Source organism: Choloepus didactylus, chromosome 2, assembly GCF_015220235.1.
Source record: "Choloepus didactylus isolate mChoDid1 chromosome 2, mChoDid1.pri, whole genome shotgun sequence".
In the NCBI taxonomy this organism is placed as follows: domain Eukaryota; kingdom Metazoa; phylum Chordata; class Mammalia; order Pilosa; family Megalonychidae; genus Choloepus; species Choloepus didactylus.
This window is the reverse complement of record NC_051308.1, coordinates 25201656-25228846: the sequence shown is the minus strand read 5'-3', so window position 1 is coordinate 25228846 and position 27191 is coordinate 25201656. Positions and strand designations below refer to the sequence as shown.

The 27191-nt window shown below is 37.7% G+C and overlaps 1 protein-coding gene across 1 annotated transcript in view; it reads right to left on the bottom strand.

Annotated features, from left to right (window-relative positions):
- FMN2 (formin 2) overlaps positions 1 to 27191 on the bottom strand; it is a 408121-nt gene that overhangs the window by 164505 nt on the left and 216425 nt on the right. Inside the window, exon 8 of the mRNA XM_037821962.1 lies at positions 16474 to 16535. Coding sequence (XP_037677890.1) covers positions 16474 to 16535 — 62 coding nt within the window. The remainder of the gene's footprint in view (positions 1 to 16473; positions 16536 to 27191) is intronic.

The following is a 27191-nucleotide window of genomic DNA, read 5'->3' as shown; positions in this document are numbered from 1 at the left end:
TATTTTCAGAATCTGACCACTTTTCACCAGCTCCACTGCTTCCACTATGGCCAGAGTCATTATCATCTCTTGCTCATACCATCTCTGTTGTTTCACAGTGCCTCCCCACAATCTGTTCTTCAGTAGCCACAGTTTTCCTTCTAAGACACAAATCAGCTCATTACCACTCCCCTGCTGAAACCCTTGCATTGGCTTCCTATTTTATTCAGAGTAAAAGTTAAGATCCTACAAAGGCCTATGAGACCCTATAAGAGCTGTTCCCCACAATACATCCACATACATCTGTGATGATCTCCTACTGGTTTCCCCTTCCTTGCAATCTTTCAGCCATTCAGGCCTTCTTGCTGTTCCTTGAGTACATCAGGCATGCTCCCACCTGAGGAAGAGTATCTTCCCTTAGATATCCACATGGCTTCTCTTTCTCACCTCCTGCAATTCCTTGTTCAAATGTCATCTTTAATTAACAACCCTATTTATTTATTTTTTTATTCATTTTATTGAGATATATTCACATACCACGCAGTCATACAAAACAAATCGTACATTTGATTGTTCACAGTACCATTACATAGTTGTACATTCATTACCAAAATCAATCCCCGACACCCTCATTACCACACACACAAAAATAACCAGAATAATAATTAAAGTGAAAAAGAGCAACTAAAGTAAAAAAGAACACTGAGCGCCCTTGTCTGTTTGTTTGTTTGTTTGTTTCCTTCCCCCACCTTTCCACTCATCCATCCACAAACTAGACAAACGGGAGTGTGATCCCTATGCCCCCCCAATCCCACTGTCCCCTCTCATAAGCCACATTTTTATACAATTGTCTTCAAGATTCATGGGTTCTGGGTTGTAGTTTGATAGTTTCAGGCATCCACCACCAGCTACCCCAATTCTTTAGAACCTAAAAAGGGTTGTTTATATTGTGCATAAGAGTGCCCACCAGAGTGACCTCTCGGCTCCTTTTGGAATCTCTCTGCCACTGAAGCTTATTTCATTTCCTTTCACATTCCCCTTTTGGTCAAGAAGATATTCTCCATCCCACGATGCCGGGTCTACATTCCTCCCCAGGAGTCATGTCCCACGTTGCAGGGAGATTCACTCCCCTGGGTGTCTGATCCCACATAGGGAGAGGGCAGTGATTTCACCTTTCAAGTTGGCTTAGCTAAAGAGAGAGGGCCACATCTGAGCAACAAAGAGGCATTCGGGAGGAGGCTCTTAGGCACAATTACAGGGGGGGCCTAGCCTCTCCTTTGCAGCAACAGTCTTCCCAAGGGCAAATTCCATGGTAGAGGGCTCAATCCATCAAACCACCAGACCCCTATGTCTGTGGGCATGTTAGCAACCATCGAGGTAGGGCAGGCCAATAACCCTGCATTCTCCACCAGCTCCTCAAGGGGGCTCTGCATATTTTTTTCCTTGTTTTTTTTTTTTTTTAAACTTTTTTTTCTTTTCTAAATCAACTAAATGAAAAATAAAAAAAATTAAAACAGAATTAAAAAAAAAAACTAACGTACAATAAAAGAACATTTCAAAGAGACCATAACAAGGGAGTAAGAAAAAGACAACTAACCTAAGATAACTACTTTACTTCCAACGTGTTCTTACTCTACCCCAAGAAAGTAACCTAATATAGCTACATTTCTGTGAACTTGGTCCTACTATACCCATCAGAAATTAACAGACCATAGTCATTCCTGGGCATTACCAGAACATTAAATTTACCCATGATAGCTTATCTGTTCTTCTTGGATTATTGTTCCCCCTTCCTTGATTGCTCTCTACTGCTAGTTCCCCTACATTCTACATTATAAACCATTTGTTTTACATTTTTCAAAGTTCACATTAGTGGTAGCATATAATATTTCTCTTTTTGTGCCTGGCTTATTTCGCTCAGCATTACGTCTTCAAGGTTCATCCATGTTGTTATATGTTTCACAACATCGTTCTTTCTTACTGTCGTGCAGTATTCCATCGTGTGTATATACCACATTTTATTTATCCACACACCTGTTGAAGGACATTTGGGTTATTTCCATCTCTTGGCAATTGTGAATAACGCTGGTATGAACATTGGCGTGCAGATATCTGTTCGTGTCACTGCTCTCCGATCTTCCGGGTATATACCGAGAATTGCAATTGCTAGATCGAAGGGTATCTCTATATCTAGTTTTCTAAGGAACTGCCAGACTGACTGCCAGAGTGGCTAAACCATTATACAGTCCCACCAACAATGAATCAAAGTTCCAATTTCTCCACATTCCCTCCAGCATTTGTAGTTTCCTATTTGTTTAATGGCAGCCATTCTAATAGGTGTGAGATGGTATCTCATTGTGGTCTTAATTTGCATCTCTCTAATAGCTAGTGAAGCTGAACATTTTTTCATGTGTTTCTTGGCCATTTGTATTTCCTCTTCAGAGAACTGTCTTTTCATATCTTTTGCCCATTTTATAATTGGCCTGTCTACACTATCGTCATTGACTTGTAGGATTTCTTTATATATGCAAGATATCAGTCTTTTGTCAGATACATGGTTTCCAAAAATTTTTTCCCATTGAGTTGGCTGCCTCTTTACCTTTTTGAGAAATTCCTTTCAGGTACAGAAACTTCTAAGCTTGAGGAGTTCCCATTTATCTAGTTTTTCTTTTGTTGCTTGTGCTTTGGGTGTAAAGTCTAGGAAGTGGCCACCTAATACAAGGTCTTGAAGATGTTTTCCTACATTATCTTCCAGGAATTTTATGGTGCTTTCTTTTATATTGAGATCTTTGGTCCATTTTGAGTTAATTTTTGTGTAGGGTGTGAGGTAGGGGTCCTCTTTCATTCTTTTGGATATGGATATCCAACTCTCCCAGCCCCATTTGTTGAAAAGACCTTTATGACCCAGTTCAGCGACTTTGAGGGCCTTATCAAAGATCAGTCGGCCATAGATCTGGGGGTCTATCTCCGAATTCTCAATTCAATTCCACTGATCTATATGTCTATCTTTGTGCCAGTACCATGCTGTTTTGACAACTGTGGCTTTAAAATAAGCTTCAAAGTCAGGGAGTGTAAGTCCTCCCACTTCGTTTTTCTTTTTTAGAATGTCTTTAGCAATTCGAGGCATCTTCTCTTTCCAAATAAATTTGATAACTAGCTTTTCCAAGTCTGCAAAGTAGGTTGATGGAATTTTGATTGGGATTGCATTGAATCTGTAGATGAGTTTGGGTAGAATTGACATCTTAATGACATTTAGCCTTCCTATCCATGAACATGGAATAATTTTCCATCTTTTAAGGTCCCCTTCTATTTCTTTTAGTAGAGTTATGTAGTTTTCTTTGTATAGGTCTTTTACATCTTTGGTTAAGTTTATTCCTAGGTACTTGATTTTTTTAGTTGCTATTAAAAATGGTATCTTTTTCTTGAGTGTCTCTTCAGTTTGTTCATTTCTAGCATATACAAACATTACTGACTTATGTGCATTAATCTTGTATCCTGCTACTTTGCTAAATTTGTTTATTAGCTCTAGTAGCTGTATGGTCGATTTCTCGGGGGTTTCCAGATATAAGATCATATCATCTGCAAACAATGACAGTTTTACTTCTTCCTTTCCAATTTGGATGCCTTTTATTTCTTTGTCTTGCTGGATTGCCCTGGCTAGCACTTCCAGCAAAATGTTGATTAACAGTGGTGACAGCGGGCATCCTTGTCTTGTTCCTGATCTTAGGAGGAAGGCTTTCAGTCTCTCACCATTGAGTACTATGCTGGCTGTGGGTTTTTCATATATGCTCTTTATCATGTTGAGGAAGTTTCCTTCAATTCCTACCTTTTGAAGTGTTTTTATCAAAAATGGATGTTGGATTTTGTCAAATGCTTTTTCAGCATCTATTGAGATGATCATTTGATTTTCCCCATTTGATTTGTTAATGTGTTGTAATACATTGATTGATTTTCTTACATTGAACCATCCTTGCATGCCTGGAATGAACCCCACTTGGTCATGGTGTATGATTTTTTTAATGTGTCTTTGGATTCGGTTTGCAAGTATTTTGTTGAGGATTTTTGCATCTATATTCATTAGGGAGATTGGCCAGTAGTTTTCCTTTTTTGTAGCATCTTTGCCTGGTTTTGGTATTAGATTCATGTTAGCTTCATAAAATGAGTTAGGTAGTGTTCCATTTTCTTCAATGTTTTGAAAGAGTTATGTAAGACTGGTGTCAATTCTTTTTGGAAAGTTTCGTAGAATTCCCCTGTGAAGCCATCTGGCCCTGGGCATTTATTTGTGGGAAGCTTTTTGATGACTGATTGGATCTCTTTGATTGTGACTGGTTGGCTGAGGTCTTCTGTTTCTTCTCTGGTCATTCTAGGTTGTTCATATGTTTCCAGGAAATTGTCCATTTCCTCTACATTATCCAGTTTGTTGCCATACAGTTGTTCATAGTACCCTCTTATAATTTTTTTAATTTCCTCGGGATCTGCTGTAATGTCACCTTTCTCATTCAGTATTTTGTTTCTATGGGTCTTCTCTCTTTTTGATTTTGTCAGTCTAGCTAGGGGCTTGTCAATCTTCTCAAAGAACCAACTTTTGGCATTATTTATCCTCTCTATTGTTTTTTTGTTCTCTATGTCATTTATTTCAGCTTTAATCCTTGTTATTTCTTTTCTTCTACTTGGTTTAGGATTGGTTTGCTGTTCATTTTCTAGCTTCTTCAGTTGATCCATTAGTTCTTTGATTTTGGCTCTTTCTTCCTTTTTAATATATGCATTTAGTGCTATAAATTTCCCCCTCAGTACCGCTTTTGCTGCATCCCATAGGTTTTGGTATGTTGTGTTCTCATTTTCATTCTTCTCTATATATTTGGCAATTTCTCTTGCTATTTCTTCTTGAACCCACTGATTGTTTAGGAGTGTGTTGTTTAACCTCCAGGTATTTGTGAATTTTCTAAGTCTCTGCTGGTTATTGACTTCTAATTGTATTCCATTGTGGTCAGAGAATGTGCTTTGAATAATTTCAATCTTTTTAAATTTATTGAGCCTTGTTTTATATCCTAGCATATGATCTATTCTGGAGAAAGTCCCATGAGCACTAGAGAAGTATGTGTATCCTGGTGATTTGGGATGTAATGTTCTATATATGTCTGTTAAATCCAATTCATTTATCAGATTGTTTAGGTTTTCAATTTCCTTATTGGTCTTCTGTCTGGTGGATCTATCTATAGGAGAGAGTGATGTGTTGAAGTCTCCCACAATTATTGTAGAAACATCCATTGCTTCCTTTAGTTTTGCCAGTGTTTCTCTCATGTATTTTGTGGCACCTTGATTGGGTGCATAAACATTTATGATTGTTATTTCTTCTTGTTGAAATGCCCCTTTTATTAGTATGTGGTGACCTTCTTTGTCTCTCAAAACATCCCTGCATTTAAAGTCTATTTTATCTGAGATTAATATTGCTACACCTGCTTTCTTTTGGCTGTAGCTGGCATGAAATATTTTTTTCCATCCTTTCACTTTCAATTTCTTTGTGTCCCTTTCTCTACGATGAGTCTCTTGTATGCAGCATATTGATGGTTCATTTTTTTTGATCCATTCTGCAAATGTATACCTTTTAATTGGTGAGTTTAATCCATTTACATTCAACGTTATAACCATGAAGGCATTTCTTGAATCAGCCATCTTATCCTTTGGTTTATGTTGGTCGTATATATTTTTCCCTCTCTCTATTAATATCCTTTAATATACTCATACCGAATCTCTTTAGTACTGAACCTTTCTCCATGTCTCTCTCTCCTTTCTTTGTTTCTCTGTCTGTAGGGCTCCCTGTAGTATCTCCAGTAGGGCAGGTCTCTTGTTAGCAAATTCTCTCAGCATCTGTTTGTCTGTGAAAAATTTAAGCTCTCCCTCAAATTTGAAGGAGAGCTTTGCTGGATAAAGTATTCTTGGTTGGAAATTTTTCTCACTCAGAATTTTAAATATGTCGTGCCACTGCCTTCTAGCCTCCATGGTGGCTGCTGAGTAGTCACTACTTAGTCTTATGCTGTTTCTTTTGTATGTGGTGAATTGCTTTTCTCTTGCTGCTTTCAGAACTTGCTCCTTCTCTTTGGTATTTGACAGTGTGATCAGAATATGTCTTGGAGTGGGTTTATTTGGATTTATTCTATTTGGAGTTCACTGGGCATTTATGATTTGTGTATTTATGTTGTTTAGAAGATTTGGGAAGTTTTACCCAACAATTTCTTTGAATACTCTTCCTAGACCTTTACCCTTTTCTTCCCCTTCTGGAACACCAATGAGTCTTATATTTGGATGTTTTATATTATCTATCATATCCCCGAGGTCCATTTCAATTTTTTTGATTTTTTCCCCATTCTTTCTTTTGTGCTTTCATTTTCCATTCTGTCATCTTCCAGGTCACTGATTCATTGTTCAACTTCCTCTAGTCTTATACTATGACTATCCAGAATCTTTTTAATTTGGTCAACAGTTTCTTTAATTTCCATAAGATCATCTATTTTTTTATTTATTCTTGCAATGTCTTCTTTATGCTCTTCTAGGGTCTTCTTGATGTCCTTTATATCCTGTTCCATGCTCTTCTTGATGTCCTTTATATCCCGTGTCATGGTCTCATCGTTCATCTTTAGTTCTTTAATTAGTTGCTCTAAGTATTGTATTTCTTCTGATCTTTCGATTTGGGTGCTTGGGTTATCCATATCGTCTGGTTTTTTCATGTGCTTTAAAATTTTCTGTTGTTTTGGGCCTCTTGGCATTTGCTTAACTTGGTAGGGTTCTTCTAGGATTTGTAGACCAATTGAAATCCTTCTCTCTAATTTGTCAGGTCTACATCTTCGTGGAGTACACTTTCTGTGACTAACCAGCAGGTGGCATCTGCGAGCCACCTGTTTCCCTCAAGCCAGTTCTCCCCCGCTTTGCCTCTGTGGTAAGTGGGGGAGTAAGTCTTGTGGGGTCCAGATGGTGTACCAAGGTTGCATGTGTAGTTGGTGTTGCCTGCCCTGTATAAGGGGCGTGTGTCCGGGCGATCAGGGAGGGGGGTGGCTCTAACAACCAAATCTCCCTGGTGTTCCTGGAGTTTTAAAGCTGCTGCAACAGTCTAATCCTTCAGTTCAGTCCTGCCACAGTTTGTCTCTGCCACTGACCCACAAGTCCTTGGAATTGGCATGTGGCCCCTGAGACTTGCAAGTGGGTCCCTCTTTCAGGCCTTGCACACTGTGGTCCTCTGTTGAGGGATGACTGTGCTATGTCACAGGTGAGTGCCAACCCCCAGAGTGGTTCTGGGCTGCCGGTCTATGTAGGGAGGCTCCCAGTCTGCTGAAATGATGTCTGAATGGGGCTTGTTAATTCCCACTGCTTCACCTTCCCAAGTCTGGGACAACCAGCTGAGGGTGCAGGGAAGGCTAATGTCCATGCCCAGTTTTGTGGTGTATGTGTGTTATTGTAAGCACTTCTGTCACATTCAGTTGTCTGGGGCAGCTCTGGGCTGGTGACGGGCAGGAGTGTTTCCTGTCCACCAGGATGATGGCTTTGAGAGGACACCCCCCTGTTCTTGGGAAGTTGTGGTGTTTAGTGAATTTTCTCAGCCACTGGATTATTGCCTTTTGTCTCAGAGCTCTCAGTTCTGCTCTTGTCTTGACCTGCCCAAACTGCAAGTCTTTGAGGCTTTCTGTATTGGGCTTCTTAGAGTAGTTGTTTTAGAAAATGAAAAAAAGATTTAAAAAAAAAAAAAAAGAAAGAAAGGGCCCTCCCAGCAGATCTAATGCATTATTGAAATGCTAAGAGACAAAGCAATTAGGGCTATTAAGGAAAGATCCAGGGGGCAGAGAGATCAGTTTTTCTTGGGGTTTTGCAAATGAGCCTGCGGGCCTGAGCTCTGCCCTTCCCCTTTCTATGTTCACCAGAACTCCAAAAAGCATCTGCTTTTATTTTTGAGTTTGTCTTGCTGTTTTTTTGCTGTGCCTATCTCCTCTCTGCTGGGTTGGCTGCTCTCAGATTCTCTGGTGTCTGGTCTCAGTCTATCTATGGTTGGAGTTTGGATCAGTAGAATGAGTTTCTGATAAGAGCTGCCACTGCAGTTCTCCCTTCTCCTTCCTGGAGCTGACAGCCCCTCCTCCCACGGGACTGAGCCTGGCAGGGAGGGGCGCGGGTCCCCTGGCCACAAAAACTTACAGATTTCGCTGATCTCAGCAGTTCCACATTTTCAGGAGTGTTGTATGAAGTATGCCCAAAGTCAGAATGCTCTATGGTGTCCAGTCCACGCAGTTCCTGGCTTTCTACCTACTTCCCTGGAGGAGTAACTAAAACATACACCTCACCAATCCATCATCTTGCCTCCTAACAACCCTATTTAATATTGTACCCATCACCCTGGGCAATCTCCATTCTCTTTATTGCAATTTTTTTTCTTCACAGCACAGGATGTTTTAAAAACTGTAAATGTATCTAATTCTAGAAAACCCATTTGTTTACACCTGAATCAGCAGAATTGAGCTTTTATCACTATTCTACAGAATCTAATCTCAACAAAGTTATGTGCTGTCACATCTTCCCAAACTTAATGGCTGATTTTCACCCCTCATTTTACAGTGTTTGACAAAATATTTCATACCCTCTTTTTTTTTTTTTTTTTTTTTTTTTCCTAGCCTGAGTTTCAGGTGTCTCAGAGATATGCATTGTTCCAGAGACCAATCAGGTTATATGCTAGGGGATCAGCATCTCAAAATTTAGAGACAGGCATTACAATTCAGGGATAGAGTTAACTCCTATAAGAGCTTACAATCTAGGGACTTTTACAATTATTATGTCCATGTTAGGCTATGTTCTAAGATTCAATTCTGAGTTTACACATTGTAGTTAGTCCATATTGGTGAGACATCATCCCTCTCACCATGTTTTCTCCAACACTTTTACTCCTATATATATATTTTCCTACAATTTTATAGAGTTAAAGTCACATACCATACATTTATCCACAGTATACAATCAGTTGTTCATGGTATCATCGTAAAGTTGTACATTTATCACTACAATCAGCACTTGAACATATTGATTACTACAAGAAAATTTGTTTTTTTTTTTTAGCAATAAGAAAAAAATGATAAAAAGAAAAATAACATGTCATACAATACAATATACTAGTAAGGACAGCAAATAACACCTCTATCAAGAATCCCATATTCCTCCCCTATATCCCCCTCTTATATACATTTAGCATTGTCATATTGCCTTTGTGACATTTAACAGAGGTATATTACAATATTAGTGTTGACCACAGACTCCAGTTTGCTTTGATTATGTTTTTTCCTGAATACCATCCCCTTTTCAACTCTCTACATGGTTGACATTCATTTGCTTTCCCACATGCAAAAACATTTTTATATTTGTATATTTAGTAACAGTCATTGGCCACTCCAGTTTTTGCCACGTTATACAGTCCCAGTCTTTATCATCTATCTTTACCTCTGGTGTCATACATTCTCCTATCCCACCTCTTTCAGCTTTACTCACAGACATCTTTGTTCAGTGCACTTACAAGACTGTGCTACCATCACACAATATTATGCTATCTATTTCTGGATCTATGCAATCAAAACTAAACATTCTGAAGTCCTTCAGCATCACATGGCTGGTCTCTGCCCTCTTTCTATCTCCTGGTCGCCTGTGTTGTCAGCTTTTAACTCCCAAAGTTTGCTCATTAATGTCTGTTCATATTAGTGAGACCACACAGAATCTGTCCTTTTGTTTCTGGCTAACTTCACTCAACATAATGTCCTCAAGGTTCATCCACATTATTACATGATCCATGTCTTTGTTCTGTCTCACAGCTGCATAATATTCTATCATGTGTATATACCACAGTTTGTTTATCCATTCGTCCTTTGACGGACATTTGGGCTGTTTCCATCTCTTGGCAATTGTGAATAATGCTGCAATAAACATCAGTTTAAAAATGTCTGTTTGTGTCTTAAGTTTCAGTTCCTCTGAGTATATACCTAGCAATGGAATAGCTCAGTCATATGACAAATCTATATTTAGCTTCCTGAGGAACCTCCACACTGTCTTCCAGAGTGGTTGCACCATTCTACATTCCCACCAACAATGCATAAGTGTGCCTCTTTTTCCACATCCTCTCCAGCACTTGTCATTTTCTGTTTTTTTTTTGGATAATGGCCATTCTGGTAGGTGTGAGATGATATCTCATTGTGGTTTTGATTTGCATTTCCTTAATAGCCAGTGAAGTTGAGCATTTTTTCATATGCTTTTGAGCCATTTGTATTTCCTCTTCAGAAAAATGTCTGTTCATGTCTTTTGCCCATTTTTTAATTGGATTGTTTGTCTTTCTGTTATTGAGATGCAGGATTCCTTTATATATTCGGGATATTAAACCCTTATCTGATATGTGGTTTCCAAATATCATCTCCCATTTTGTAGGTTGCCTTTTTACTTTTCTGACAAAGTCCTTTGATGTACAAAAGTGTTTAATTTTGAGGAGATCCCATTTGTCTATTTGTTCTTTGGTTGCTCATGCCTTGGGTGTGAGGTCTAAGAAACCACTTCCTATCACAAGATCTTTAAGATATTGCCCTACATTTTCTTCTAAGAGTTTTATGGTCTTGGTGCTAATGTTTAGGTCTTTGATCCACTTTGAGTTAATTTTGGTAGAAGGTGTGAGATGGACATCCTCTTTCATTCTTTTGGAAATGGATATCCAGTTCTCCAAACACCATTTATTGAAGAGGCTGCTCTTTCCCAGTTGCTTCGGCTTCACTGCCTTATCAAAGATCAGTTGTCCGTAGATGCGAGGGTCTACTTCTGAACACTCAATTTGATTCCATTGATCAGTATATCTGACCTTATGCCAGTATCATGCTGTTTTGAGCACTGTAGCTTTGTAATATGCTTCAAAGTCAGGTAGTGTGAGACCTCCCACTTCATTCCTCTTTCTCAAGATACTTTTGGCTATTCGGGGCACCCTACTCTTCCAAATAAATTTAGTTATTGGTTTTTCTATTTCTGTAAAGTAAGTTGTTGGGATTTGAATTGGTATTGCATTGAATCTGTAAATCAGTTTAGGCAAAATGGCCATTTTAACTATATTTAGTCTTCCAATCCATGAACATGGTATGTTCTTCCATTTTTTTAGGTCTTGTTCAATTTCTTTTAGCAGTTTCTTATAGTTTTCTATGTAAAGGTCTTTTGTGTCCTTGGTTAAGTTTATTCCTAAATACTTGATTCTTTTGGTTGCTATTGTAAATGGGATTTTTTTCTTGATTTCCTCCTCTTGTTGCACATTACTTGTGTATAGGAACACTACAGATTTTTGTGTGATGATCTTGTAGCCTGCTACTTTGCTGTATTCACTGACTAGTTCTAGTAGCTTTGCTGTAGATTTTTCTGGATTTCCTACCTATAGAATCATGTCATCTGCAAATAGTGAAAGTTTTACTTCTTCCTCTCCAATCTGGATGCCTTTTATTTCTTTTTCTTGCCTAATTACTCTAGCCACAACTTCCAGCACAATATTGAATAACAATGGTGATAGTGGGCATCCCTGTCTTGTTCCTGATCTTAGAGGAAAAGCTTTCAGTCTCTCCCCATTGAGTGTGATGTTAGCTGTGGGTTTTTCATATATTGCCTTTATCATATTGAAAAAGTTCCCTTCTATTCCTATCCTTTGAAGTGTTTTCATCAGGAAAGGATGTTGAATTTTGTCAAATGCCTTTTCTGCATCAGTCGAGATGATCATGTGGTTCTTCTGCTTTGATTTATTGATGTGGTGTATTACACTAATTGATTTTCTTGTGTTGAACCAGCCTTGCATACCTGGAATAAATCCCACCTAGTCGTGGTGTATAATTCTTTTAATGTGCTGCTGGATTCGATTTGCGAGTATTTTGTTGAGGATTTTTGCATCTATATTTATTAAAGAAATTGGTCTATAATTTTCTTTTTTTTGTAGTATCTTTGCCTGGTTTTGGTATTAGGGTGATGATGGCTTCATAGAAAGAGTTAGGTAGCTTTCCCTCTTCTTCGATTTTTTGAAGAGATTGAGCAGGATTGGTACTAATTCGTTCTTGAATGCTTGGTAGAATTCACATGTGAAACCATCTGGTCCTGAGCTTTTCCTTTTTGGGAGCTTTTTGATGACTGACTCAATCTCTTTACTTGTGATTGGTTTGTTGAGGTCATCTATTTCTTCTTGAGTTAATGTTGGTTGTTTATGCTTTTCTAGGAAGTTGTCCATTTCATCTAAGTTGTCTAGTTTATTAGCATATAGTTGCTCATAGTATCTTCTCATTATCTCCTTAATTTCTGCAGGGTCGGTAGTTATATTTCATTTCCCATTTCCGATTGCATTTATTTGCATCTGCTCTCTCTTCTTTTTTTGTTAGCCTAGCCAGTGGTCCATCGATTTTATTGATTTTCTCAAAGAACCAACTTCTGGTTTTGTTGATTCTCTCTATTGTTTTCCTGTTCTCAATTGCATTTATTTCTGCTCTAATCTTTGTTATTTCTTCCCTTCTGCTTGCTTTGGGGTTAGTTTGCTGTTCTTTCTCTAATTCCTTCAGGTAAGCAGTTAACTCTTCAATTTTTGCTCTCTCTTCTCTTTTAATATAGGCATTTAGGGCAATAAATTTCCCTCTCAGCACTGCCTTTGCTGCATCCCATAAGTTTTGATAAGTTGTGTTTTCATTGTCATTTGCCTCGAGGTATTTACTAATTTCTCTTGTAATTTCTTCCTTTACCCCCTGGTTTTCTAAGACGGTGTTGTTTAGCCTCCATATGTTTGTGAATTTTATGACCTTCTGCCTTTTATTTATTTCCAACTTCATTCCATTGTGGTCTGAGAAAGTGTTTTGTATAATATCAATATTTTTAAATTTGTAGAGACTTGCTTTGTGACCCAACATGTGGTCTATCCTAGAGAATGTTCCACCAGCACTTGAGAAAAAAGTGTATCCTGCTGTTGTTGGTTGTAGTGTTCTATAAATGTCTGTCAAGTCTAGTTCATTTATCATACAATTCAACATCTGTTTCTTTAGTGATCCTCTGTCTAGATGTTCTATCCATTGATGAGAGTGGTGTACTGAAGTCTCCAACTATTATTGTAGAGTTATCTATTTCTCCTTTCAGTGATCGCAGTGTTTGCCTCATGAATTTTGGGGCACTCTGGCTTGGTGCATAAATATTTCTGATTGTTATGTTTTCTTGATGAATTGACCCTTTTATTAATATATAGTGTCCTTTGTCTCTTTTAATTGTTTCGCTTTTGAAGTCTAACTTGTCTGATATTAATATAGCTACTTCTTTTTTCTGGTTGTTGTTCGCATGAAATATCTTTTTCCAACCTTTCACTTTCAGTCTATTTTTGTCCTTGTGTCTAAAGTGAGTTTCTTGTAGACAGCATATAGATGGGTCCTGTTTTTTAATCCATTCTGCCAGTCTGTGTCTTTTTATTGGGGAGTTTAATCCATTTACGTTTAGTGTTATTACTGTAAGGGCAGTACTTTCTATTACCGTTTTGTTTTTTGGAATTTATATGTCATATCTTATTTTTTCCTCTCCTTTTACCTTTCCTGATAATCTTCATTTCTGCACTCTTCTCCAACTCTCTCTCTCCTGTCTTTTCCTATCAGCCTGTAGCACTCCCTTTAGTATTTCTTGTAGTGCCGGTCTCTTATTCACAAACTCTCTCAGTGTCTGTCTGAAAATGTTTTAATCTCTCCCTCATTTTTGAAGGAAAGTTTTTCTGGATATACAATTCTTGGTTGGCAGTTTTTCTCTTTCAGTATCTTAAATATAGCATGCCACTGTCTTCTTGCCTCCATGGTTTCTGCAGAGAAATCTGTACATAGTCTTATTGACCTTCCCTTGTATGTGATGGATCGCTTCTCTATTGCTACTTTCAGAATCTTCTCTTTGTCTTTGACATTGGACAAGCTGACCAGTAAGTGTCTTGGAGTAGGTCTATTGGGATCTATTCTATTTGGGGTACGTTGTACTTCTTGAATCTCTAATTTTCTGTCTTTTATAAGAGTTGGGAAATTTTCAGTGAATATGTCTTCTATTACTCTTTCTGCCCCCTTTCCCCTCTCTTCTCCTTCTGGGATACCCATAACACGTATATTTGTGTGTTTCATGTTGTCACTCAGCTCCCTAAAACCCTGCTCATATTTTTCCATTTTTTTCACCATCTGTTCTTTTGTGTGTATGAATTTGAATGACCTGTCTTCCAGTTCACTGATCCCTTCTTCTGCCTGTTCAAATCTACTGTTGTGTCCCTCCATTGTGTTTTTCATCTCCTCCATTGTGGCCTTCATTCCCATGAGTTCTGCCATTTGTTTTTTTAAGTTTAGGAATTCTTCTTTATGGTCATCCAGTGTCTTCTTTATATCCTTCAGCTCTTTTGCCATATCTTCCTTCATTTCATCGAATTTATTTAGCATTAGTTGCCTCCACTCCTGTATCTCAGCTGAGCTATTAGCTTGTTCCTTTGGCTGGTCCATGTTTTCGTGTTTCCTGGTATGGCTTGTTATCTTAAGTTGTCTAGGCATCTGATTCTCTTGATTAGTTTATTTTGCAGCTTGTTTTCTATCTTTTTTACCTAGTGGTTTTCTTGTTGGTTGGCTTTGTTCTCTGGTCTCTGTTATTCAGTTCAACTTATTCTAGACCTCTAACTTAGGTTCTATTTAGTTGATCAGAATTTTTCCCCTCTTGATTTTTCTGTTTCTTGCTCTGCCTCTATGCAACCTTTTTGTGAGTGGGTCTCCTCAGATATGGTCGACCCTAGTCAGATTTTCCCATCCTAGTGAGGCCCAGGTCTCATTGGGAGGGTATATATCATCTTTCTTATACTTATGCTCCCCTATAAAAACAAATAAAACTCTTAAAAGGAAATACATTTAAATTTCAATTCATAGGGAAATTAGTTTTGTAAATGTATAAGATAGGAGTCCTTTATTTTCTTACAGATAGATAACCACGGGATACTATGGTTTATTCAATGAAGTATGATTTCTACAATGAACTGAAATACCAATTTCATCATGTATTGAACTATCACAAATACATTCTTTTTCTGGATTTTTAAAATTTTATTCCAAATGGAGAATTTGACAGTTTTTATGCCAATGCACTACTGATGTTATTTTAGGGGATTTGTAGTACATTCTATTATCTAATCAAGTTCCCCTCAAAATATTTTTAAATATTTCTTGACTGTTATCAGATAATTTATTCTTCTTTGAGGACAAAAAGATCATTTTAACACCTTGAAAAATCTGTTGGCATTCTAATTGAAATAATATGAATGTACTGATTTTCAGAGAAATAAATAGTAATGATATTAAGTCTCTCTTCATCCAAGAATATGGTAAGTCATTCTATTTATTCAGATCTAGTTCTGCAACCTTCAATAAGATTTTACAGTTTCCTTGATATAAGTTCTGTGCTTAGATCTATACATACTGTGGGATGCACAATGAAGAATATTTTCTCTTACAGAGGTCTCACTCTCACAAGGGAGACCATATTTACCTACATTTAAAAATTACCAAATGCAATTATAGACAAGGAAGTTGAATACACAGTCCTCAAGGGAAGAGAGTCTGCATCCTTGATTTGGGAAAGAAAGGTTAAGGATGAACTAAGACCATGCCCCATGGAGCGCAGAGGCCCCTGATCACAAACAATAGCAGAAACAAAATGAAAAAAGAACCTAAAAATATTAAAGACAAAATAGGGCCACGCCGAGCCTTTCTCCTTATTGTAATCAAAGCACTGAAAAATAAAAGGGCATCACTTTCTTACAAGAATCAATGTTACTTAATGCCATGCCTTTACTAAAATCATCTCATTTACATTTGCACATATCACACGGTCCCAAAGCACTGACTGCAGCATGCTATAGTTATTCTTCGATACCTTACTCCCTTTTCCTATCATCTTAAGAAAAAGTGCTATGTAAAAGAAAGGCTACATTCCCTGACACTTGAAGTGAAGTGAACTCTGGCAGCATAGAGAAACGAACTGAATCAAATCCCTGCTACATCACAATACTAGCTGTGTGACTGAGCAAGTCACCTAACCTCCTATGCCTAAATTACCTGATCTGTAAAAAGGGGTTAATAACAGTGCTTCCCATAATTTTCATGTAAGATTAAATGAGTTAACATGTGAGCTGTGTAAGAAAATGCTTGACTCAAATTAGCCTCCATAAAAGGACTGACTACTATTAGTATTCCAAAAGAAGGAATGTGTCACTTCACATACAACATGTTTTTAATCACAATCTTTAAAACTATGAGACCACACATTTGTCCAGTACGTTCCTAGAAAGTATTTTAACAAACCTATAATTACATAAATTCAGTGCCCCCAGATTAAGCTTCTATAGAGTCCATTAAAGCAACAAGCCTACATGTGTCCATAGACAGGTATTGTGTAGGTATTATATACTCACATAAAATTCCTTCTATTACTCACATTCTCATAGAGAGCTTGAAGGGTCTCCAGGTCAACCACAGAATTGTCCAAGTTCACAACAGCTGTGAAAAAAGACAAAGGAAAGAACATAAACTGCCATAAGCCAGCTATAAAACAATGCTTGACTATAACCAGGAATAGCATTCATAACTCAGCAGTCAGAGAGCAGAGGGGCTCAGCAAGGCTTCCTTCCACTTGCCTCATTACAAAAAGAGTGCTCCAGGCATTCCAATGGGCCAGGTGTTAAGTGTTAAAGCTTCTACTTGCTCCACAAATACAAAATCCTGTGAGTATAACCCAAGTCAAGGGTCAGAAAGAAACTTTGCATCAGTCTTTCAAAGACCAACTGAATGCATGTGAAAATTTGCCTAATACCAGAAAAACAGGCAAATCACTTCTGTCATGGCTGCATCCTAGCTTTATACCAGTAAATGTTCACATTTGCCAATTTATTTAAAGACATTTGACAAAGGTTAAATCTTCTAACACTAAACTGATGGAATTAATACAGAAATAACAAATGCATTTCCTACTATAATCACCTAAAATTTTATAAAGGACAATTCTTTGATCTACGATTGTGAGTATCACAGATCCATCTGTAAATATTGATTCTTAAAATACAAACTACCTTTGCATATAAAAGGAAAAAGTAAAAAAAAAAAACAGTTATTAATCAAAAACTGGGAAAATATCCTTTAAATGCATTTGGTGGGTGGGGGGGCTGGGAAACGTTTTGTATCTTAGAGTAGGTGTACCTCATTTGGTTCAAGCATAGGCTAATCAAAATTATTCTGTGTCTCCTGAGTACACAGTAACTAGAAATGAGATAAATTTGCTTTGAAAAGATTTGTGCCAAGTAGCCACGGAAGCTCTTATGGGATTTTCTAGGAGAAAAATCTCAAAGTCGATAATCATAAGTTGGTTAGGTTCATTTAGATAATTGAGGCATTTTATAATGTCTTTTCTCCCAAAGCCTAAAGTACATGTGAGACATTTTCTAGTTGACTCTGGCAAAATCCCAAGGAAGAATTAGGAAAGTCAAGAGTGAAACTGAGGCATAGGGTGGCTCAGAAATCTGACCAAGATAATTTAGCATCTCTGTTGGCGACTGAAAGCAGAGGCCAAATTCACCAACAAATATCATACCAAGTAGCATATGATACTCCCACTCTAATTTAAATATTCCACTATCTGAATTTCAAAAAAAACAAAAAAAATAGACCTCATATAAATCTAAGAGTTTGGTTAAGATTCTGATACAAACCTTCTTGCTCCTTGGACTATAAGGTAACCATATCACAAACTAATGTTTCAAAGTGGTAAAAACATAGTCCAATACACTTTGACCACATTTCAAATAATTAAAAGGGATTAAGTAACATTTTCTCTGGCGGATAATATGGCTAAAAATAATGTAACAAAATGCATAATCCCCAAATAAAGGTAGCAAATTCATGTATGGAATTACTCCCATAAAATATGTGTAGAGTCCAGTCCTTCAAAGCTTATGATGACACTAAAGATCTCTGACTTTGCAGATCATTAGCTAGCTAATAATCAATCCAGTAATTCTCTCCATTCCTTTGGTGGGTATTTTGAGAGACTGCAGAAGAATCTAAGAAAGAAATGTTAGTAATCAACTTAGTGTAAGATTTCATCTCAGAACAAGGCAAAGAAGCACAATAAAATCATTCATACTCAAGTCAAAACCCATAAAGGATGTAATTGTCCTCTTTCTCCCTCATTTTAAAACATACTATTTTTCTTCATTTTTCCCCACAAGAAACTTTACTTGTGAATATACTAGGGGTTCCCATCTTTTTATCTTATGAAATGTCATATACCCAAGAACATCTTAATAAATATCATATGGGTATGACCCAAGTCATCAAAAGGTCCTAAACCATAAAATTTAATTTTTTTTAGATGTCCACAGGAAATCTCACTGAAAAGCAATACCATTAATATTTCCCCACTCAATTTTCCCTTGGTTGGCTTCACACCTGAGAGAGGTTAACCCAATTCAAATGGGAATCAGCAGTTTTGAGGGAACACTATCAAGCTTACGGAGCTGAAAGAAAGGAAGATTAGATACTGGCAGATGAATATAAACAATGAGAGAAGTTTTAGATAGGAAATAAAGGTAAATGATGTAATTTTGAAAAGGTTAAGGAATCACATTAAAAGGCTATAGTTAGGGGGTGGTATTTCTTCAAATAAAAAACACATTTTGATATTTAAAATGCATGTTTCTATACTTTTAATAGTGTCAACAGCACTCCCTTAAAATTTGTGATAAGGTTGATCATACATTTTCAATGGATAAAATCAATAAGATAATGCATTCACTCAACAAATAGAGTGTTTCTTATACATCAGGCACTATGCTAGTTTACAGGAATTTGAGTAGCGGGTTATTGGATAGGAAGGTACCTGATCACACAGCCCTGAAATTCTCCAGACAATTAGTTACAAACAGAGACCACACCAATCTAGTTATGGTCATGCTAAGGAATCACAGCTTTTTGGGGGGTTGGGGGTCTGGAGTTAACTTTTTACTTTGAAATACATTCAAACTTATAGGACAATTACAATAATAATACAAACCCCATACAGAGAAATCCAGCATCCACTACCCACCCCTGCAGATACCCAGATCCACCAATTTTAACTTTTTGCTACATCTGCCATATCATCCATTCTATCTATCTACCTCCCTCCCTCCCTCCCTACCCATCTACCTGTCTATTCATCATCCATTTTCTGAACACTTTAGTGTAAGTTATATACATCATGCCCCTTGAACACATAATACTACACTTCCTATGAACAAAGATATTCACTTATGTAACCACTTTAAGTGCAGTTATCAAGTCCAAGAAATTTAACTTTGATAAAAAGCTCACATTCTATATTCCAATTTTTTATATGTCCCAATGACGTCTCTTTGAGCCTTTTTTCCTCCCTTGCTAGAACCCATTCAGGATCACATATTGCATTTAATTGTCATTATCTCTTTAGTTGTTCTTCTTGTTTTTAATTTTAATTGTGGTAATATACTTAATATAAACTTCCCCATCTCAAACACTCCCAAGCATTCCATTAAATGGGATTAATCAATCACAATATTGTGGCACCCTCACCATCTTCCATTACTAAAACTTTTCCATCTTCCCAAAAGAAACCCTATACCCATTGTTCCGGTTTGCTAAAGCTGCTGGAATGCAATATACCAGAAATGGATTGGCTTTTATAAAGGAGATTTATTAGGTTATAAATTTACAGTTCTATGGCCATAAAAGTGTCCAAACCAAAGCATCAACAAGAGGATACCTTCACTGAAGAAACGCTGATGGCATCCAGAACACCTCTGTCAACTGGGAAGGCACATGACTGGTGTCTGCTGGTCCTTTATTCCTGGGTTGTTTCAGTTTCTGATTCCAGGGGCTTTCTCTTTAAGTATCTGTGGGTTCTCACCTGGCTTCTCTGGGGCAAACTCTGGGCTTCATCTTTGAGCTTAGCATCTCCAAACATCTGCGTCTGTATTGGCTCTAGCTCGCTCTCTCTCCCTGAGCTCTCTTAAGGACTCTAGTACACTAATTAAGACCCACCTTGAATGGGTGGGTTCATGTTTCCATGGAAATAATCTATCAAAAGATCCCACCCACAACTGGGTGGGTCACATCTCCATGGAAACAACCTAATCAAAAGATCCCACCCATAATAAGTCTGCACTCAGAAGAATGGATTAAAAGAACATGGCCTTTTATGGGGTGCATAACACATCCAAACCAGCACACCCATCATGCCATAACTGCCCATTTCCCCTGCTATCCACTCCTGGCAACCCATACTATAATTTCAGTCTCTATGAGCCTGTATATTCTCTTACATATTCTTCAAAATCCATGGGACTTAAGTTTAACATCCTAAATTTATATTAATCTCATTTGCTTTGATACCAACTTAACTTCAATACTATACATAAAATATGTTCCTATATCCCTCTCTCTCCCCACATTTATGTATTTCTTATGACAAATTATATGTTTTTACATTCTGAGTCCAAAACCACTGATTTAATCATTAGATTTCATGAATTTGCCTTTCAGATCTTATAGGAAGTGAAAAGTGAGATCTATTGTCTATTGTTCTTTCCTTTCAATCTGTGACATCTCTTGCAGGATCAGTCTAGTGGTAAAGTACTCCCTGAGCTTTTTTTATTGGGGGATGTCCTAATCTCACCCTCATTTTTTGCAGGACAGTTTTGCTGGGTATAGAAATCTCAGTTGGCAGTTTTTTGCTTTCAGCACTTTAAATATATCATCCCATGGCCTTCTTGCCCCTATGGTTTCCAATGATAAATCAGCATTTAATCTTATTGAGGCTCCCTTGGATGTGATAAGCTGCTTCTCTCTTGCAGATTTCAGAGTTTTCTCTTTGTCTTTGGCATTCAGCATTTTGATTATAATATGCTGTGGCATGAATCTATTTGGATTTATGCTGTTCAGAATCTGTTGAGCATCTTGGATATGCATATTCATGTCTTTCATTAACTTTGGGAAATTTTCAGTCATTATTTCCTTGAATATTCTCTCTTGCCTTCTCTCTGTTTTCTCCTCTGGATCTCTCACAATGCATATACTGGTACAGCTGATGGTGGCCCACAGGTTCTTAAGGCTCTGTTCACTTTTTTTTTTTTTCATTTTTTTTCTTTCTGCTCCTCAGACTGAGTGATTTCAATTGTCTTATTTTCAAGTTCACTGATCCTTTCTTCTGCCAGCTCCAAGCTCCAAGCTATTGTTGAACCCCTCTAGGGAATGTTTAAATTCTATTACTGTGCTCTTTATCTATGTTTGACTTCTTTTCATAATTTACATCTCTATATTTGATATTCTCTTCATGTTCATCTATCGTTTTCCTATTTTCCTGCATTCCTTCAGTTTTTTGTCCTTGTTTACCTTTCACTCTTTAAGCATATTCACATTTAGGACCATTTTTTTAAGGCCTTTTTCTGATATGTTCCAGGTCTGGTCCTCCTCATCGATGGTTTCTAATGCTTAATCTCCTTTACCTGAGCCCTCCTTTCCTGTTTCTTATTATGCTTTGTAACCTTTTGTTGAAACCTGGACATTCTGATATTTTAAAGTGTTATCACTGGAATTTAGACTCTGAGGCATCTGCTTCTTAAGCTTGTGTCCAACTGGTGTTATAACTGAGTTTTCCCTGAATGCCAGGAGCTAACCAAAAAAAAAAGGAAGAAGGAAAAAATAAAACACCTTTCTTAGTCTTTGCATATTGCCCTGTACGAAGTGCTCTTCTTCAGGACTTACTCATACAATGAGTTGTATGAGAATAGCTCCAGGCCAAAGGGTAGGGGCTTCCCAGATCCTTTCTGTGCATGTGTTTTGTCCTGGGCATGCACCTATATCCTTAGTAATTCCTGTTTACATTGTTCCAAATGTCTACTCCTCCCTAGTAAACATTTTCCTCAAGGTCCCAGGCACTGCACTGCATGTCCTACAGTCAGCAATCCCCTGCTCCAGGCAGCATGACTTGACTGCTCTCCCATGATGTTCTGTTGGAGAACGCTCTGAGCTGCTTCCACATGAGGGGCAATTTCTTAGTGGGTGAGTCCCTCGGGCCACCACAGGACTGACTGCACCAGACACACATGCTCCCAGCATGGGCATGAGGATCACTCTGCTTCCTCTGGACCAAGATCAGGGATCCGTGCTGAGAGTCCAGGTGGGCTCTACATCAACCTGGTGAGGGGTGGGGCGGGGTCTGCCAGGGTGCCACGAGATCCTACTGCTTTTAAGAAGCCTTTTTCTTGATCTGGCACTCGCCCTGTTACTGCAGCCCTTTAACTGCCTTCCGGAGCCCTGACAAAGATGTCTCTGACAGTTCTTGCTGGTTCTTTGTGGAAGGAGGCGCCCTGAAGCATCTCACTCAGCCATCTAATCCCATAGCTTTTTTTAAAGATGGTAAAAAATCCAAGATAAAAGTGCCTCAGAAATTTCTTGGTTCCCAGGTCAAAAATTTCAGCCTTCTGTGGGAGGAAAACACTTGAGTAGTAAGATTATATCAAGGTGGTCTTTTCTCTATTCCATTGAAAGGTAATACTATTTTCATGGGATGGATTTTACTAATGTGGAAAGAACACAGAATCAGATTTAACTGGATTAAATCATTTTGACTTGCTGAATTACTTTGAATAAGCTACTTAGCTTGCTAAGTTTCAGTTCCTTTATATGTGATGGGGGGTGGGTAGACAGGGGAGAGAAGGGGAATAATGGAAAATATTAGTGAGGTTTTATTTTTTGTTGTTTTTTTTTTTTTTTTTAATGAGGAGCAAAAGCAATAACATGTAAAAAGTTCTGGCAGATGGTCGTTTAATGTTTTTTTCCCCATTTCACAAAGTTCAACTCTTAGAAGATCCTCTGGTTCTAAGAATAATAAACCTTATTTTGTAACCCATGGTTAACCTAGTTACTTTTTTTTCTATTTGTGTTTTAGTTTCCTCACATATCAAACAGATAAAAGATCAGTTGGATCTACTGAAGTATAGCACTGTTTTCATTTCCTTTGGCATCTCAAGCAAATACCATGCAGATGGTCAGCTTAAACAATGGGAATTTATTAGCTTACAATTTTGAGGCAAGAGAAATTCCAAATCAAGGCATCACTGAGGCAATGCTTTATTCCCAAAGACTGGTGTTCTGGGGCTGGCTGTCAGTGATCCTTGGTTCTTGGCTCCTCTGCACATGGCAATATTGGCACACAGTGGCCTCTCCCGGCCTCTCTGTTCTCTGCTGGGTTCCACTGAGTTTCAGCTTCTTGCTTCCTGTGGCTTTCTCTCCTCTTATAAAGGACTCCAGTAACAGGATTTAGACCCATCCTGATTGAGGTTGGCCTCATCAAAAGGTCCTACTTACTTTGGGTTCACACCCACAGGAATGGATTAAGTTTAAGAACATGTTTTTCTGAAGTATGTACAGCTCCAAACCACCACATGCACTCTTAGCTGAATAATGGACTATTATAGCTACACGTATAGCCTGACATATTGCTATTGGATTGTTTTCATTAGCCTGTCTTATTTATTTATCTTGTAAATACTATGCATAAGAGTAGATTTCAGAACATAAATGAATCCAAAATTTAGAAGGATACTCAGTGGTAAAGCTTTACTTCAGATTACGTTATCCACTAATACTCAACTAACTGCTGATATAATTATATTTTAGAGTAGAGGTCAACTACTTCACATTCATTTGCTTCTCTATGTTCGAAGACACTTAGAAACATGTGTCATTGTCTGGGACTCATCACACCCTACCCACCCCCTACAGGTCTATAAAGCACTTTTACTCACTCTCCCAAAAATATACAAATAAATGTTACTTCTCATTCAACCAAATAGCATCTGTTTTTTGTTTTTTTTTTTAATGTGGAAAGGCACAAGCAGTAAGGAAGATTAGGAAGAAATACTGCCTTTCTTTGCACTTTAAAAGATTATTCACATATTTGTAAAATATGCTAACTTTCCAGGATTAATTTTTTCTTTCCAGGAGATTTTTACCACTCTTTTTAAACAATGTGAACACATCATGTGTTAATAATCGCTACAGACCAAAATGGACAGCAATTTTATTTTTTAAGCCTAAAATTTTATAAAATGCCAATGATGTATTAGAAAATTAGAAGAACAGAGTACTCTTTCTGGCTTTAATACTAACGCTATGTCTTTGATCAAGTCACTAAGCTTCTCTGAGACTTTATTTATCAAGTGAGATAATAACTTTTGTAAATAGTAAATGTTTATCATGTGGGTAAAGGAAATGTGCCAGCATGGATATATTATGTCTCTCAGAAAAGCCATATTCTTGCAATCTTGTGGGGGCAGACTTATTAGTCTTTTGATTAGGGTGGAAACTTTTGATTGTTTCCAAGGAGATGTGACTCACCCCACTGTGGGTGACACTTCCATGCAGGTGTGGCCCTGCCCATTCAGGGTGGGTCTGATTAGTTCACTGGAGTATTTAAGAGAGAAGCTAAGAGCCTACAGAGACCCAGATGCTTGTTGACACTCAGAGATGGTTGGAGATATGGACAGAAGGATGTTTGGAGATGCTAAGCTAAGAGATGAAGGCCAGAGTTTGCCCCAGAGAAGCTGAGAGAGACTCAGAGACATTTTGGAGAACACCATTTTGAAATGCAACCTGGGAGCAAAGGACCAGCAGATGCCAGCCATGTGCCTTCCCAGCTGACAGAGGTGTTTCAGACACTATCAGCCTTTCTTCAGTAAAGGTATCCTCTTGTTGATGCCTTAGTTTGGATACTTTTATGGCCTTAGAACTCTAAATTTATAGCCAAATAAACCCCTTTATAAAAGATAATCTGTTTCTAGTATTTTGCATAATGGCAGTATTAGCAAACCAGAACAATAAGTAAGAAGGATAATTCAGGAAACCTTGGAATAATTCATGTAGTTTAAAAATGTATATTCTCTATGAACACATTTGTTAGAAACTAGAGACAGAGCTGGGAGTGTGCTAAATTAAAAATAGGTTCAGGAGTAAACATTTGCCTTCAATAATCAAAAGCTGAAACCATAAATAGTGCTTTTCTTCATTTACTCCAATAATAAAAGTTTGTTGAGAATCAATGCATTTTTTCACTAAAGCATGCTGTTAAAAAATGAAAAATGAAATAGTCTATTTTAGAAGTGAAGCAGTCAAGTTAATACTAACCTAAGATATTAAAAATTTCTCAAAATAAAATGTCCAAACAGAAAAATCTGTTTTCTTTTGATTTTAAGATATTGCACTACATAAGAATTATAGAAAGAACAATTCAAAAAGACCCAAGGATTACAGAGCCAGTGTAGGCAACATTGGTTTTACATGGACACATGACATCATGCACACTTGTATATTAGTAGGTGACGGCCATACATTTATATTATACCCCCTGAACACTTGGTCTTTGCTACTAATGTAGCCTCCATTCTCTCCTTCTTCAGGACCAAAAATGCTTCTTATTCTGACTTAATACATCCATGGATTAGAGAACAATGTAAGATATTTGCTTGAATGTTTGCACAATAAAATATAAAAATATTCCTGTCTGTGTGCCTTCCACCAAAGAACTGAACAGAAAGGAAATGATCATACTTTAGGGGCTTGCTTTAACACAAACTCATTTAAAAACAAATTAAAAAAAAATCATACAACATTCATTAATAGCCAAATTTACAGATCCTTTACATATTTTGAGTAGCCAGATGAAGTAGTTTACTTTATTTGGAGTAGGAGAACCACACAAAAAGTAGTAATCAATATTATTACTCCTGTTGAATGTGACATTTTCAGCCATGGAGTAAAGCACATACCTTACTCCAACCTTGACTTTTTAAATCTTGGGTCTCCTCAATTGTACTATATGCCAAAGGACCCCCACCACTGCATCCAATGGCCTCTTCCCTCCCCTTATTCCAGACACTGTGATCTCCTGCCTTTATCCTTCTTATGTGATCTGATAAACTGGAGGGAGAGACCCCTGCAAAAGGAGAAAACCTCACAATGCTTATTACCAGGTATATTAGTCATCTATTTCTGCATAATAACCAAATCTCAGCAGCTTGAAACAACAAACATTTATTATCCAAGGGCAGTTTAGTTGGGCCTTTCCCTCAGGGTCTCTCACAAGACTGCAATTAAAGTGTTAGCTGGGGTATGGTCTCATCTCAAGGCTCTGTGGGAGCCAAGCTTCCCTGCTTCTAAGCTCACTCATGCAGTTGTTGGCAGGGGGTAGTTCCTCAGACTGGGGGCCTTAGTTCCTCACTGGCTGTTAGCTGTCAGCTACCCTCAGCTTCTTACCACATGGGCCTTCAGAGGGAGTTAGAAAGGGTGGGAGAGACCAAGACATAATTTTTTGTAACCTAATCTTGGAAGCGACATCCCATCACTTTTGCTATTCTATTCATTATTAGTCACTAGGTCTAGCCCATACTCAAGTGGAGGGGATTAAACAGGGTATGAAAACCAGGAGGTGGGGCTCTTTGGGGGCAGCCCTAACCCATGGCTGTTTGTGCCTTAGTCTTCAAAACCCAACTTGTGGTTCTGTATTGCTCTCTACCCTATATTAATTTCATTGATGTGAGTATCTCCAATTTCCTATTAGGCTCTAAGTACACAGAGGATTCAGGGAGCCCATCAGGACTCAGTGGAAAGAAGAAATGGACTACTCAAGAAAGCCAACTTCTCATATATGTTTAACCAATCAAATCAGCTAAGACTCCCAAAGCCTGGTGTTCTATCTAGGAGAACGTGGTACATAAGAGGCTTGAAAAAACATCTTTGTTAAATGTTGAAAGGCTGTAACAAGCTGAGTTTAGTAATTCCTGAAAATAAACATTAACTTTACTAGATAAACTGACTATAACTTGAGATCACTCTACTCACTGCCCTTTCACAAACAACTAATTTCATTCTAGCTTACTTTATAGTTCAAAAGTGTAAAATTCAAAGATAATATACAATGTCACATCATCAACTGACAAACTGCACTGGAAGACAGTGAAACACAGTGGGCTCTGATATCAGATTGGCTCCAAAAATTATTACCCGTGTAACTGAGAGCATTCAATTTACTCAACTGCAAGATGGACCTAATAAGATTACCTACTCTAAAGGATTCTTACAGGAGAT